This window comes from Citrus sinensis, chromosome 5, assembly GCF_022201045.2.
Source record: "Citrus sinensis cultivar Valencia sweet orange chromosome 5, DVS_A1.0, whole genome shotgun sequence".
In the NCBI taxonomy this organism is placed as follows: Eukaryota; Viridiplantae; Streptophyta; class Magnoliopsida; order Sapindales; family Rutaceae; genus Citrus; species Citrus sinensis.
In genome coordinates, this window is record NC_068560.1 from 37,673,284 (window position 1) to 37,689,608 (window position 16,325).

At 33.4% G+C, this 16,325-nt stretch overlaps 2 protein-coding genes across 7 annotated transcripts; both read right to left on the reverse strand.

Annotated features, from left to right (window-relative positions):
- Positions 1-578: 578 nt before the first annotated feature.
- On the reverse strand, positions 579-8,074 carry LOC102627639 (kinesin-like protein KIN-6). 5 transcript variants are annotated; one of them, XM_052442851.1, is made up of 23 exons: positions 7,502-8,072; positions 7,216-7,418; positions 6,956-7,079; positions 6,720-6,814; positions 6,165-6,300; positions 6,014-6,079; positions 5,740-5,802; positions 5,546-5,596; positions 5,295-5,377; positions 5,094-5,208; positions 4,741-4,801; positions 4,536-4,627; positions 4,175-4,381; positions 3,879-3,983; positions 3,585-3,689; positions 3,316-3,420; positions 3,051-3,155; positions 2,791-2,892; positions 2,372-2,446; positions 1,674-1,787; positions 1,432-1,562; positions 1,187-1,265; positions 579-868 (listed from the first exon to the last, which is right to left on the reverse strand). In XM_052442851.1, exons 1-23 carry the CDS (start codon positions 8,012-8,014, stop codon positions 770-772), a joined length of 2,829 nt encoding a protein of 942 aa, XP_052298811.1. In that variant the 5' UTR covers positions 8,015-8,072; the 3' UTR covers positions 579-769. The 5 variants fall into 5 exon arrangements, 3 of the variants coding, with proteins under 3 accessions (XP_052298811.1, XP_052298812.1, XP_052298813.1); XR_008055410.1 differs by lacking the exon at positions 579-868 and having other exon boundaries at positions 1,248-1,265; positions 1,674-1,765; positions 7,502-8,073; XM_052442852.1 differs by lacking the exons at positions 5,094-5,208; positions 5,295-5,377.
- A 4,811-nt stretch (positions 8,075-12,885) lies between these two features.
- Positions 12,886-14,721, reverse strand: LOC102610259 (hypothetical protein). Of its 2 annotated transcripts, none has more exons than XM_006473617.4 (3): positions 14,555-14,721; positions 13,254-13,440; positions 12,886-13,152 (listed from the first exon to the last, which is right to left on the reverse strand). In XM_006473617.4, exons 2-3 carry the CDS (start codon positions 13,422-13,424, stop codon positions 13,081-13,083), a joined length of 243 nt encoding a protein of 80 aa, XP_006473680.2. In that variant the 5' UTR covers positions 13,425-13,440; positions 14,555-14,721; the 3' UTR covers positions 12,886-13,080. The 2 variants fall into 2 exon arrangements, with proteins under 2 accessions (XP_006473680.2, XP_024951628.2); XM_025095860.2 differs by having other exon boundaries at positions 14,430-14,592.
- Positions 14,722-16,325: the final 1,604 nt, after the last annotated feature.

The following is a 16,325-nucleotide window of genomic DNA, read 5'->3' on the forward strand; positions in this document are numbered from 1 at the left end:
CATTTTGCCCAAACAAGTTCTATTTGGAAAAGGCAAAAAGTAAAACCTCTACTCTTGGAATTTCAATGGGTCAAATATACAGTTCTGTGAGGGTTGGTTACTTCAATTTCATTGGGCCATCTTGTGTTAGTGAAAAATGCAACTCCTACAGCCAGTCATGCTCAACTAGGCTAATTATTTCTTTTGAAATAATCACGAGGGTGCGCAATTGTTTTGCGTTTGACAATATATCAAAAAGGTGAAGAAGTTAAGGGCAGAACAGATGAGCTAGCTAGAAATCAATTCTTTAGATTGAGACGCTAATGAGTGGAGATTGAGATTTGAATTTCAACATCTGATTATTATTTACGGAAAGCTCATTGAACCTATAAGCAAAACTGCTGAAGTGTTAAAAAAAATGGAAGCATCACAAAGAAATAACAAATTATCAGGCGCCTTGTGAATGGACCTGGACCACCCTGATTTCACTCTTGCGTTAAGATGGTGCAATTTCCTCCAAGTTGATCTTTTTCACTTGATTCGACAATTCCCAATTTGGGCCGGCTTGGGCCTCGGAAACATTTTGGCACTTTGTGAGGTCAGTTTTTATTTTTATTTTTTTACCCATAGCACCCATCACATGAACATGTACCATCAAGTTTTCAAGTTCCTAAATTTGGTGTGTGTATATACATTGACAAAATAACAAATCACAATTTTGAAACCAAACCCCGCCACCCATACCAAAAAAAAAAAAAGGTTTACTTGCATCTATGAAACCTGTGTAGATCTAAAGATTAAGATTGTTCTTAAGCAACTGCAAAAGAGAGATGCTACCTTGAGTTCTTTTTCCTTCATTTACTGCCAACTTCTCTCCATTTCTGTTCCCCTGAAAAGGAATTACAGAATAACACAAAACCAAATATTAACATTTGTAACAAAAATATATATGTGTGAGTGTGTATGTGCAAGCTTTATTTCTTGCAGGTAAACAAGGGAACTTGGAGAAAAACACAAGTTGAAAAATGTGTTCATTCATATTGGCTTTGCTTCCAACATTCCAAAACCATGTGTTTTACAACTCAAACTTAGCTGGCACTTTAATGTATATCACATAGCCTTTGTAGAAAACTTCAATTGTTTTAAAAAATGCTACATTCATTGAAGAAACAAACTCAAGAGGAAATTATTTATACCATCCACTTACCTTCGGTTTCTCAATCTCATCCTCAACATCCAAAGCAGTGATATCCCTTAGTAATATAGATGAGGCAGGCAAAAGTCTCCTAATCATAAAATACAAAAACACAATTCAAGGAGGGAATGATAATGTTTCATGGCCTTATTTAAGAATACATTGTTCAGTGTCACAGATCCAATCAAAGAGAAAGACCCGGGAGGGGGGGAGGGTAGTAGAAGAAAACACAGTCATTTCAATGTTACCAAACTGACCTTTTTGGTTTCTCCACATTCAAGGGTTTTTTGGAAGTATCAATGTTCAGTTCACTATTTGGCACATGGTCAGCATCACATTCATTGGTAGATGAAACTTTCATTGAAGATAGCGATAAGTTTAGTGGTTCCTAGAAGGGTCATGAAACAATAATTAGAAAGTTAAGCAAAGAAGAAAGCAAAAAAGAGAGAAAAAGAGCTGGATTATTAATGAAAAGACAGAACACTGAAGAGAACTTAACCTCCTCTCCACTTTGTGATTGAGAAAACACAGCTGATGATCTGGTGTTAGTACTAACCATAACAAATGATTGAGAAGAGCTGACCACAGAATCTGAAAGTCTGAATTCGTTAAACTACATATTGAAAATAAGTAAAAACATAATGACACATGACCAAATCAAATAACAAAATGCATTATTGTTGTGCGTCTAGACTGAACAGCAGACCACTGAAAAAGCCTCTTTGGAAAGTTTCCATGATAGAAGACACTAATAGAACAATATTGTTGATAATCAGCTTTTTGACACCTTAATGTTTCCAAGATGTTGTAGATGGGTACACCAAACATATGGTACTGTAAATATACACATGAAACAATGTTTTCAACAGAGTCAACTTCATTTGAAACATGTTCTCTCCAAAGAACATCATAAGCCAGTAATCCGCCTACTTCAACCATTCAACACTATCTTTTTTGTACTAAACTAAAAGGGAATAAAAAATAATAATAATAAGAGAGGATATTTTATGAGACGCGTTCAGTTGACCGTCAATTCATACAAGCAGCCATGCTTTAGGAAATGATTTTAGATGTCGCATTTATGCAACATACTGCAGCTGTATTGTATTCTGATCTGATCTGAAAACCACATATATGAAACCTCAACAAACATTGGATAAACTCGCCTCATCCTGATTCAAAATTGCGTAGCTATACCTGAAAATTCTGATCATTAGACTTTTCAACAGAAGGGCACGAAGGAATCACAACTTCCGGGTCAGAACATGTCACCTGACATTCAGGAAAAGAAACCCTTCATTTCATAAAAGGCAATTCTTTTAGGGTCTCAATCGTAATAAGATAACATGATGCTGCCTTGTTTTGGCATTGAATTCTCTCACACATAGAATATGAACATTCAGCTTACAGGAAAATGGTCAGGGAGTTGCCTCGATATAATAGTGATATGGACTAAACAACAGAAATTATTTATAAAAAAAAAAGTTAAAAAATGGGAGTAAGAAGATATAGCACACTTATATAATGATTCAACGGTGATTCAAAATATAACACAGGCCTGTAAAAAATTGATAATTTCAATATAAAGTTCTTGGTAGTAGGCAATCACAAGGTACCTGAGAATATACATCTTGCTTTCTTGAAGGAGAGTCCCTTTGTTTACAGAATGTATTGCGTGCAGATGTCATGAGACTGGGAGAATGAACATCCACATTGATCTGAACATAAGAAAAGAAGAGGCATCATTATTAATCATTTCCAATGGTATAACTGGAATGTTGTCACAATAAATTAAAACAATCAAAGGCCTTCTTTCAAAGCAAAAAAAATTTGAAATGAAAGAAGGAAAGAAAAACGAAACCCATTGTCATTATACCTGAGAAAGCACATCTTGGTCCTTGCCTGGAGTGAAATGGTATGTCTTGGGAGTGCTAGTGCATTCAGATGCCTTGCAGTTTAAGGAATGTTCATCAACATTGATCTGAACATTAAAAAGAAAAATCTTCGTCATTGATAAATTCCCATTGCATAACTGCAACATCATCATAATAAATTAGGGAAAATATGGAAAATAATAAAAGACCAAGGCATCAAAAAGAATGCAAGAAAGAAAGATAAAGAGCCCGTCATTCTCAGTTTACCTGAGAGAGGACATCTTGGTCCTTTCTTGGAGTGAAATTGCAAATCTTGGGAGTAATTTTGCATTCAAATGCCTCAGAGTTTAAGGAATGAGCATCCACATTGATCTGAATATTACAAAAGAAAAAGATTTTTATTGATAAATTCCCATGAAATAACTACAATATTATCATAATAAATTACAACCAAAATGGAAAAATAACACTGGACCAAGACATTAAAATATGAATGCAGGAAAGGAAAATAAAAGAACCTTTCGTTGTCAGTTTACCTGAGAAGGCACGTCTTGGTCCTTTCTTGGAATGGAATTGTAAATCTTGGGAGTTGTATTGCATTCAGATGCCTCACAGTTGAAGGAATGAATATCCACATCAATCTGAACATTAAGATAGAAAAAGCTTCATTTGCGACATAACTGCAATGCAATCATAATAAACTACATCCAAAATTGAAAATATAGACCAAGGTTCTTTTTAATACTAAAATAAGAAAAAATTGAAATAAAATAATGCCCAAGGTTCTTTTTAATACTAAAATAAGAAAAAATTGAAATAAAATAATGTACCTGAGAAAGCACATATAGGTCCTTTCTTGGAGTTGAATTGCAAGTCTTGGGAGTGCTGCTGCATTCAAATGTCTCGCAGTTTAAGTGATCAACGCCCACATTCATCTACACAAGGAAAGCTTCTGTAAAGAGTTCTTGAAAACAGCAGTGGAGGTGTGTCATATTAATATTGTGCTTAAATAATGAAAAATAAATAAACAAATAAGCAGGAGAAAGAATGTATAAAGCACAACTAAATCTTATCATATTGACTCTCTATGCATGTATGTCTACAAAATTAATTTCTTTTAGCATACCTCAACAATTTCACTACTTTTATGTGCTTCTAATTTTATCCCTGATCCAAAGTTAGTAGTCCCTTTAGAAGGAATAGCGTCCGCTGAACTTTCCTGAGAGCCAATACAGCAGGACTTTAAATCGTTGAGCTGTTTTTCCATCTCAAGATTTCTACTTTTTTCATCCCTCAGCTGTTCTGCAAGGCTCTTAATTTTAATTTCTGCCACCTGATTATTACAGAGTTGTCAAGTTTTATTAGTTCACATCAAATTTGCATAAATATGCATATTGAAACATCATAGATGATTATCGACAAGTAATAAAAAAAAAAAAATTCCTTTCTCGGCAAGTTTAAGCACAAAGGGCCATGCATCACATTACCTTGAGCTTGTGATTGTACTCCTTCAAAACATTCCACATGGCTTTGGCAAACTTTTGCATAATCTGATCATTTCTCTCCTTTGCGGAGTCAACTTAAATCCATAAAGACATATTTGTGAATATCCAATTTTGTAAACTCCTTAGAGGAGAATTACAAATCAATATGAATAAAACAAAATATTAGAATCATATCAATTAATTATACCTCTTACACAACCTTCTTCAGAAAGTTGGCATTTCTCATGAACACTTTTTCCTTCTTGAATCTAAAAACAAATAAACAAACAAAAAAACTGCAGTTTTCAAAATGAAAATCTAATAGTATGACTCAGAACTGGATCAAATCTTGAAATCATGCTGAAGGCTTGAACTACCAAAAAATTTAAAAAGGAAAAAGCATCACCAAAGGGACATCTCTTTTTGTAGAGACAAAAGAGAGATTAACCATTTTGCAAAATCCATTCAGTTAGATCTGAAGTGAGAAAGTTTAAAGCTACCGACGCAGGCAATAAAAGAATATAAAATAAATTTGCAGTTTGAAAGGTGAAAAAAAAATACCGAACAAGCTTCAAGACCACTCAATTTCACTCTTTTAAGTTGATCTTTACCAGACAAGCTGGGCAATTGCCTCTTGCTACAGAGGAAATTCGATGAGTCCTCAACATTATCAAACCTAAATAAACGATAGATGCGAACATAAATTCATAGAAAACTGAAACTTGAATTTGGAATAATTGAGGGAGAGGATGAAAAATTTACTTAATTTTCATGTATGGTGAGGCTTGTCTTAACAAGTAGGATGTATCAAGATAGTCTTCTTCTCCTGATTTTACAGTTAAAATCTGCAGACATAAAAGGAAAGATACCAGACATGTTCTTTTCCAATTAAATGATGCAGTTAAAACTCTAATTTAAGATTACTTAGTAACTAAAAAGCTATGAAAACATAACAATATATCTAAAATGGAACTTGACTGAGCAACCTAATATTGGAATTGGAAGCTGCATACCAGTGTCATTCTCTTTTTCCCTTCCAAGTAATCTCGCAGGTACCTGGTCAACTGTTTGGAGATAAAGTCACCCTTTGTACCATATGTTGATGTAGATATTATCGAATAGCAATAGAAAAGCCAAATATGCCACCCACTAGAATGAGGAGGATTGAGAAAAATGAAAATCAGTTTATATACTGGAGAAGCTTTACCAAGGAGTTCTGAAAGTGCTTCTGCAATGGCTTCTTGGGATTTTTTTGGTGCTCCAACAATGACTGGAAGCAAAGAACAGATTAAGTCACACTCATGGGGCAAAGGCATGAGACAGAGAAAGAGAAAAACGATCGGGGTCTACAGGTTCTCAATCATAAGTGCACTGTCCACATATTAAAAAATTATCAAAAACAGGCAGAATTTCAGTGAAAACATGATCATCATGAAGAGCACAGCAAGGATGCCTGGGAGATCCATGATAAATTTACATACCCTTAGGCATAGACCAAAAACCATTGATGTGTTGTTGATAAAATTACTTTCAAGTAATCTTGCTCCCTGCAAGGCGATAGAACCAGAAGTTAAGATAAGTAACATCACCAAATCAATACTGGTGTAAGAGAAATAGACAGAGATGCATAACCTGATTCCTGGTTCTCTTTTCTCTTTCAGCTCCAGCAAGATCAATAATGGTTAAGACAGAATCATTTGCATGAACACCATCACCTCTGCTGAGCTCATTGGCAGTGCAACGCAAGTTGATGATGCACTGTGACCGACTGCAAACGTATGACAGTAATACTGATAAACAGAACAGAGACTTTAAATAACAAACAGATAATGCGAAAAAAAAGAAGACCAACTTAAGCAGCTAAGAAAACATATGGCAGTGATTACTAATCCCGACAATTCTGTAAAGTCGTAAGTCAACAATAATTTTTTGAGGCGTTAAATCTGAATTGCATAATTTTGTTTTCAAGCATCAAAAAACCACTTTAATTCACCCCAGGTATTTGAATATGATTTCCAGCTAAACCTATAAGTCATCTTGCTTCGTGCAGAAATGGAACTGAGAACATTTCTATGAAAGTGTACTCTTCTATTATTCTAGTTGTGAAAACCATCCAACACTTAAAATCAATCCAAGAACTTAGCCTCATAACCATAAAATAGTAATGCTAATCTATTTTCCATGCACCTAGATTGGTTGTTTGAATTTGTCATGGCAGTGGCACGTTTTAGCATTGCACGGCCTATTAAGGATTCAGCCTGAGCTGCATCAGAAATGATAATCTGTTTACATGACACAAACAAACAGAAGAAATTCAATATCAATATCTATCATGAATCTATATTTAAAAAGTAATAATAATAGATAAAAGAAGAAGGAAAGAGTATTGTCATAGTCTAACATAAAGCAAAAGTTTTATCAACCTCCTGTAGACCTTTAATAGTTGACTGCTGCATGCATAAATCAACTCCGTCTGGCAGTAAATCCAACAATTTCTCTCCTTTCCCTCTTTCAGAATATATTTCAAATATTGACAAGTAAAATGACCTGCGGAAGCACTATTTACATCATTCAAAGAGTCAAAGTAGGCTTTTTTTTTTACCTTTTTTTTTTGCCCTTTTCACAACACTGCACGCCCCCACTATCTCCAGTATCATCCCAAGAGGTTTTAACATCTAATTACCTTGTCGATTCAGAAGAACGAATCTCAGTTGTTCCTTTGAAAATCCGTTTAAGTGCAATTGGGACCATACCAGGCTCCCGAGGACAGCCAAAAATAGTATGAGTCTTGCCGGAGCCACTTGGCCCCAGTGCAGCCAGCATTCCACTCTTACCCTTCAAAAAATCCTCCACTAAAGGGTTTACCATCTTCTCATACACTTCACCCTACAGTTAAAAATAATAATAACAACCAAAAAAAAAGGTGAAACAGAAACCCTAGCTTGCTCTGGTATTTATCGAATTCAAACCTGTGATGAATCGGCGGAAAATACATAAGAGAAGCCTTGATAAACCTCGGACTTGATCCGTTTGGACGCCTGTAACGCCAAGGGAGGGGATAATGTAACGGAGTTGTGATCATTGACCGTTATACAGTCTTCTTGATGCTTGCTTTTTACATTTTTATCCTTAACGGCGTTCTTCTTGACTGAATTTTGGGGCCAAACGTTCTTAGCTCTGGACGACCTAGAATTTTGATAGCCGGTTTTGGGATAAATGAGAGGTTTAATTCTAAGAAACACTTTGAGAGTTTCTGATGGTGATGACGTGGCGGAGGAAGACTTGTGTTGGGAGGGGTTTGGGGGAATTTGAATGGAGAGAATCTCATCGATGGGGAACGATGAAATTTGGGGTAAGATTGTTGCTGGAGTGGGGTTTTGGATGGCGACGCTTCTGGACGGCGTTGGTCTAGCTTTACGGTGAGGGTTTCGCCGGATTGCCACCGTTTTCGGACATGTCGACGGCGGGCTATTCGTCTCCATTCTCTCTCTGATTCTGCCTCCAATTGGCGGAAAACGAAGATTTTGAAATCTTAAACGAGGAATGTTACTGTGAAGAAACCGGGAAACCGGTTAAGCTATTGGGCTTGGGTCAACAAGCACTAAAATTGATCGGCCCAATTCTTCAATTTAACAGTTTTATCAAGTTTTTAGTGGTAATTGAAGTATTTGTTTAGAGTAATGATACAGCCACAAATTCTTGTACAAACTGATGTGGCATGATAAAATTGGTTGAATTAAATATCACTTAACCCACATGATTTATTTTTATTAATTTATATTTTCATTCAACCAATGAATTAATGCCAAGTTAGTTTGTACAAAATAAGTTTGTACAAGAGTTTGTGGCTGTATCATTACTCATTTGTTTATCGTTCTTGTTCGCTCTATTTACCACATGTTAATAGTAAAACTATTAGCGGTAAAAGAGTGTGCATTTTTAAATACCTAAGGATGTGTTTGATAATGTTGCATCTATTAAAATAATTAATGTTAGTTGTGTTAAAGAAATAGTCAATTGTGAAAAAAAAATTAATTAAACATTTAGTAAAATTATTTTTAAAGGTGCTTTGAAATTTAAAAATAGTTGTATTTATTTAATAAATTTTATTGTTAAATTGCAATAAGAATATAAATAATTGAATTAGACATAATGTTAAATAAAATTTATTTAAACACTTATAAATATGTATATAAAATATTTTTATTGTGTACATATTTATTTTGTTATCTCAATAAAATTTGTAATAACAGTAGCCTCTTTAAGTAAATGATTTTATTTCCTCGTTAATAAGGATAATTTTTTATTTTTTAATATATATGAAGATATGTATAGAATTGCATTCAATATAAACGTGATTCTTAAAAATTATATTTTTAAAAGGGATAAAATTGTGGTGCAACTGTGGTACCGTGCCACAGTTGCACCCAACCGTTAGATTTCCACTTATTTAAGTGGACCCCACTCATTTGAGTGGATCCAACGACTGGTGCAACTGTGGCACGGTACCACAGTTGCACTGTAGTCTGACCCTTTTAAAAGATATTTCTTCCTTACTTTACAAAATTTGTTGTAAAATGGAGCGACTTTGTTAAGAGTAATTTTTAAAAAAGTTTACCAAACACTAAAATTAACTTTTTAGAATCACTTCTAAACTTCCCAAAAACAATAGCAAAGAGGTCTTGAGTAAACAAATTCTCAAAAGTTAGGTGTTCAAACTTTAATACGCTATTTTTTTTCCTTGCACAATAAAATTAATAATTTATTTTGAGTGAATCGCGTCTAGATTGTTTCATATGGTGAAATGAATTAGATAACAATCTAATAAATCACTAGATGTTGCACACAAAAAAATGTCTATTTCAAAACAAATTTAACACACCACTAGTTACAATATATTCTCAACAACATAATCTGTCAATGATGCAACATTTGACGGGCCCTAAGCGGGATTAAACACCGTCTACCTAAATAATATTTAGGAAACAACCGAGACATTTTAAACAACCAACATATCGAATGAGATTTTCATTTTTCTTTTTCCCCCAAGAAAGGAAAAGCAATAACCAAGCAAAACTCATTAATAATAATAATAATAATAATTAGTGAGCTGTACAACCAATGGTCAATATTAGAGATTCAGGAAAATTGAAACCAGTAGGAAAGCTACCCGTCACCAATTGATAACAAAAATTTCGTTGCAAAATATAAAGAAAGAAAACTTGGTTAACGTATATTTGTTACAAGGGAAAATGACAAACACACCCTCAATCGTTTAGACAAAAAGATAAAAACCTCCCTAACATTTCAAAAAAAATATTTACACCCCCATTCACTAATGGAAACAATTACTTTTAAACGGAAATAATAATTTTAATATATAATTACCGCTATACCCTTCTAGCACATAAAAAAAATTGTAAATTGTCCAATTTATCCATATATTGTTAATAAAATTATAAATATACCCTAATTGCCCAATTGCCCAATTTCTCTATTTAATTTTTTTATCAAATTCTCTCTTCAAGCCAAATAAATTTAATCAATTACTCAAAAATAAAAATAAATAAAATTAGTTATTAATGCCATAAGAATAACATTTCTCTACATGCCAATCATTTTAAACTTGTATAATCAACAAAATAAAAAAAAGGCTGGTTACACTAATAATTACAAAAATCTCTATCTTAATTGTATTAAACAACATATCCAATAGGCATAAAAATTGATAATGGATTAAATTTATTTGGCTTGAAGAGAGATTTAATAAAAATTTAAATAGAGGAATTGGGCAATAAGGGTATATTTATAATTTGATTAACAATATATGGACAAATAAGACAATTAACAATTATTTTTTTATGTGCTAGAATGATATAACGGTAATTATATGTTAAAATTACTATTTCTGTTAAAAATAATTGTTTCCGTTAGTGAATGATGATATAAATGTCTTTTTCAAAACGTTAGGAGGGGTTTTTGTTCATTTGTTTAAACGTTGGTCCCTTGTTACAATTCAATGTGAAACGTCATGGGATGAAGAACTTTTGTTTGCTCTTCAAGTCTTCTACCATCACCGAATTCAACTCTCGGCCTAAAAGCCATGATTCCCGCTCCTTCATTCCATGTTCCTGCTGTGTTCTTTACCTTCATAATTTGACTTTTTAAAAGCCAGACTCAGGGTTAATGTATTAAGGGTATATTTGAAATTGAGGTTGGTTATTTAGTTATGCACTAAAATATTTGGTAAACACTAGCTGTTGTAAGTTAGAAGTTATGTTGATATGATTTTTCACTTGTATAATAAAAAATATATTATATTTTTAATAATTTTATCAAAATTATTATTTAAAATTTACATTTATTATATGTTACTAATGAAAAATAAAGTAAATATGACAATTTTCCCAATAATGAATGATGTGGGGTGTACAAACACCCATGTAAATTGTACCTTTCCTGCAATACAAGCACAAATAGAACGGTGTCTCTTTCGAGTTTTAAAAAATGTTTAGAACAAAGATCCAATAACTTGTTCTCAGCTACGTGCCAAGCAGTGGAAACTCCACGAATGATTTTTCTTCTTCTTTTTTTTTTTTTTGGAACAATCTTTCAATTATTGTTCGGCCAATTTTAACTTCAAGAAGAATACACAAAATAAATAAATAAATTTAGCCGAATAGCAGCTGAGAGGCATACGCTTGAACTGCAGAAAAGTGGAGTGGGCATGAACAGCGGACACCGGCGTTGATGTGTAACTGCACGTCGGCTGCGTGACATGGTGATGAATATTCGTTGAAGACCGTGACATGCAAGCCTCAAACCATCACTCCATTCATACGTTGCTTCTGCATTTAAACTGGCAAGCTTCAAACATCTAAGCAGTAAGCATATCAATTGGAAGATACATCTTCAGCTCAGAGATGCTCACAGCTGAGTCAAGGAATGATACCCAGAAATTTAACCATGTCCTCAATTTCTATTCATGATCAACTCATTTGTGTTGTCAAACGCAAGAATCAGGTAATGCTGAACATTCTTACGGAGTAATACAAAGTAAAAAAAAATATTTGATAATATATATTTGATATTAGCACAATAAAAGCTTCTCTGTTCATCATAAACGTCTAGATCATATGCAATAATTTGGAAACCCAAATCAGCACAATAACAAAGAGCTCAGACGCCCAAATTACAGCTTTAACACTACAAATGATGACTCAGAACAATCCCCTAAGAAAGAAAGTATCAAAATCATACCAAGAGCTCTTAATATAACCTCAAAAGTCACTATGCTCAGAAGCAAACTCCTGACCAACACTAGTTACACTACCCATCTCAGTGTATTCCGGCACCTTTCAGCCTCATCAGTGCCACGATAAAATTATGAATAGCTTGAACAACAAGCATCAACACATCTTAATAATCAGTAGATCTAGTGGCATTGTTAATCAATGGTTTTCATTGATTATCAACAGCATAAGATTGAAGGCTCATCGGCCGATCCATTCAATGCCAAAAACTTCAATCTAAACTTTGCAATGTTTTGGGATTGAAATTGGGCATAGTAAAAAAATATTTGGTAAACACCAATTATTATAACTTGAAAACTTAGTTGATTTAACGCACCACTTGTATGATAAAAAACCGATAATAATTTTATTATTTTTGTCAAAATTATTATTTAAAAATCATATTTACTATATGCAACTAACTTATATTTTATACTTACATCTTTTTTTCCATAATAACTTTAAAACGCCTTAATACCAACCAGACCTTTGTCTACTTAATCATCGATTGATCTACTTTGCAATATTGTTGCCTACAATCATTTTGTAGTGAAGACAGATTAAACTGACGCTGTTTGTGCGCCACAATTTCTACTAGCTTACCCAGTCACCCGATATTTGTCTAAGAATCTTAACCGTTGAAATAAAAGTAGAGATCCAACGGCTCACATTAGTAGTCTCCAAATTGGAGTGGCCCTAACTTAGCTGATCCCTAATACTAATGATAATAACAATAACAATGATGACCAAGCAAAATCGATGTTGCCTTCAAGTGGGTGTAGGAGGCTTGTATAAATACTATTTTATAAATGCATTTTGTCTATAAGAATGTCTATACAATCTCGCAGTGAAGATCAAACCGGTACATACACCTATGCAGCAACTTAATGCAAGGGAATTGAGAAGCTAGCAAAATTTCTGGACATTGCACCCACAGGCCAGAACAGGGTTCAAGCTTCTCTTTCCAAATACTCAAGTAAAAATGCACCCCTACCATCACTCACATACACATAAAAGAGAAACTGCTCGGTTGTATCAAAGGACAAAACTCTGATCCAATATTATTGGGAAACTCCTCAAGTAGATGTATTAATTTAAACTGCATTAATTCTTAAAACTCTTAAAATAATGTCCAAAAATTTCCTGCTAGCAGCAAATATAAATCAAATAACAGGCTTTGTCACTGCTAACCAATTCAAGTGATGAACTTGAGAAACAATGCACAAGTTTAGGACATGCTCTTTCCTGAATCCAAACTACTTCCTTCCCCTGTTAAGCCTCTGCAGGTGGTAATTAATGCTTCCCCAAGGTTTTCTCTTTTTGTTAGTCTGCAAGAAAGGTATCAAAAACTAATTAACTGCTATATTGAAATATTGCAAGAGGATACTAATCAATATGTTGAAATAAGGCAAAACCAAAGCTAAATCACCTGTGCATCCATACAGGCACTCAAAAGTTCCTTTTGTCTAACACACTTCTCACTATTCATCTGGTTAAGAGACATGCAGTTGAGAAATGTTATCATTTCCTTCATGCAAGGTTTTGCGATATTACCAAATTTCTTAGGATTTATGTACAGAGTACCAGCTTTCCGACCCATTATTTTATGCTTCAGACTGCACATGTAAATACAGAGTACTGTTACTCGTGACAAAATATTCAGAACCACAGTGAGATGAACGTCAAAATACTCCTAAGGTTAAGACAATAAAGGACAGGGTGACAGCACCACAAGCAATGTTAAAGTCAAGAAATATTCTCTAGGTGCTTACTTCATATTCAACGTCACACATTTCTGCTTAAAGAAAAAAATAGTATGACTGAATTTTGCCAATAATAAAATCAACTGGATATCCTCAACAGTAACTTTCTGCACTTTCGCCAAAAGAAGAGCGAATTTATTGACTCCAAACTCAAAACAATCATTGATGTCAATAGTGGTTAATGAGGAAACTTGGACGCCACAGGTAAGTTCATGGATATTGAATTCAATTACAGAAGCAAATATTTGTGACTTCTTTAAATCTAGGAACTAATGCATTTGATATTTATTAATGCGCACCCCTTCTACAGCATATATATTATTTACTCAATGAATTACTAATATTTAGCTGAGATTCAAAGCACTACAAAGTTGGCCAGTTCCTCTTTCATGCTATATAGAAACCATCCAAATCATTTTAAACTAAAAGGCAGCAGTCTATATTTCAAACAGTTGAAGTTTAACCAACCTCCTCCACTCCACAATACTCAAATTCTTTTACCAATAGACACCATCAAATTGGTTAGGGAAGATCAATAATACAAAAATTCGACCTTTAGACAAATCTTTGGCACCCAAAAGCTAGATTTATTCCCAAATAAATCAGCAAACGGTAGTAAAACATGTAAGTTCACAAAGTTAAACCACATGAAATAATTCAATCTGCAAAATTTTTTTGAAAATCGTTTGCAATGAAACGTGACGTGTTATACTTCAACTCGAAAAGTAAAACAACTACATAAAGCCAAACTTTCTCATGCAACTAGCTACATATAACATCTCAAAAATTAAATAACAGAAATGAATTTTCATCCGCTTAAATATGAGTAAGTATACTTTCACCTTTTGTAAGAACAAACTACTTCATGCAACCAAAATGGTACCTTTGAACTTCAATTGGACTTCATAAACAGAATTAAAAATTAACATTTTCTAATTTCAAAGTTAGGGTTACAGACTGTCTTTACCGGATCGGAATCTTCAACCGTAGAGAGATTGCGAGGCAAGGACCGGTTCAGTGCTATTGTTTGTTCACAGTCGAACCCGTTAGGGTTTTGCTTGTTGGGTTTACGGTAACGTCTGGAGTTCTGATCCTGATTCTAAAAGATTTTGGACTCGGTTCCGAGTCCGGGTCAAGTTCAGCTTAGATTTGGTAGTGAATGGCCAGTCTGGGTCAGGTTGCGGCCCAAATCCAATTGCTCGGATAGAGTAACTCCTATAGTTTAGTGTATACTTTTAAAATAAATTACACACTGAAAATTTTTAGTAACTAAAAGATCCATTATTAAAGAAACTAATGCTTCAGACGAGATTAATCTGCAGCTGATGAAAAAAAATATCGGATAAGAGTTACATTCTTTGAATAAGAAAACAAGCTTACTTTTGTCATCAGCGTTGCCACAAGAACAATCCAGAGTTGGAAATAATCACATATAGGGGACTGGAAAAGGAATTCCAAACTAGAGCTCGGTTGCAATGGTAAAGTCCAAATGACACAAGATTTACGTCTTTTAGAAAAACGGTGGTATGGCAACGAATGAAAATGTCGACATAACTGCTTAGATGATAGCATCAACCTAAGGACATCTAGTTTGAGAAACCTCTTCTTATTAGAAACTATAAAATTTATTATTAAACATTAACCTGAATCAAGAGCTGAAATATTTTCTTTGGTGTTGCGGGTTCTTCTTCTCCACCTACGCCTTCATCCTGACCCTGCAGTTGGTATAGAAACCACAAGAGAGATCCTTCAAATGTGTCGTTCTAACAGACCATGATTTCAAGTCCTATGCATTCTTAAATACAAGAGGTAACTTCTGCAGTAGGTTTAAGGGAATCAAACGTCCATGAAGAAAATAAAGTAGAGCTGCTAACTTGATAAATTTCAAATATAACAAACTAACATCTAAAATAGTTCACAATTGATAAAATAATTTAGGGTTATTATCATTTGACCAGTTTAAAAATTATAATATATCAAATGACTATAAGAAATATGGTGGTTTATCAGTTACTATTATATTTTTACAAAACCTACCATTTTATTACATTTTCATTAGTACCATTAGTTGATCAATTAATTCACTAATAAAATACCAACTCTACTCTTTATATGATTTTTTTTTGTAAAAAAAAAAAATAATAATAACACACAAAATATTATACTAGTATAATTCAAAATATAAAGTAGCTAAAAATAATCCCTATAAGCTTATGAAAATAATATTATTATCAAATATCAAATATGAAAATAATATTTGATAACTCTTATTTATGTAGTTTTTTTAAGGGTAAGATTGGAACTTTATTAGTCAATTAATTGGTCAAATAATGATTTTAATAAAAATAACATAAAATAATAATTTTTATAGAGATACAGTAATAAAATAATATATTACAATACTTCTTTAATTGTCTGATACATTATAATTGTCAAATTAATCGGTCCATAATATCCCAATAATTTAATATCATGGGGTAAAACAATAAACTAACAACAATTTATGTTTTGGTCCTCTAGGAGATGGGAATGGGACTAGGGATCTAGGAGCCTCATGTCATTTACTCTTCACTCTTTGGTAGTAATATTGCTTTGCTATGATTACATAGGGATGACAATGAGATTGGGGTGGAGGTGGAGAGGTCTACCCCATTCTCCATTATTAAAAAAAAAAAAATTGTCTCCATTTCTTATTTTATCCCTCAATAAATTTAGTGGGATGGGAATGAAAAAATCAT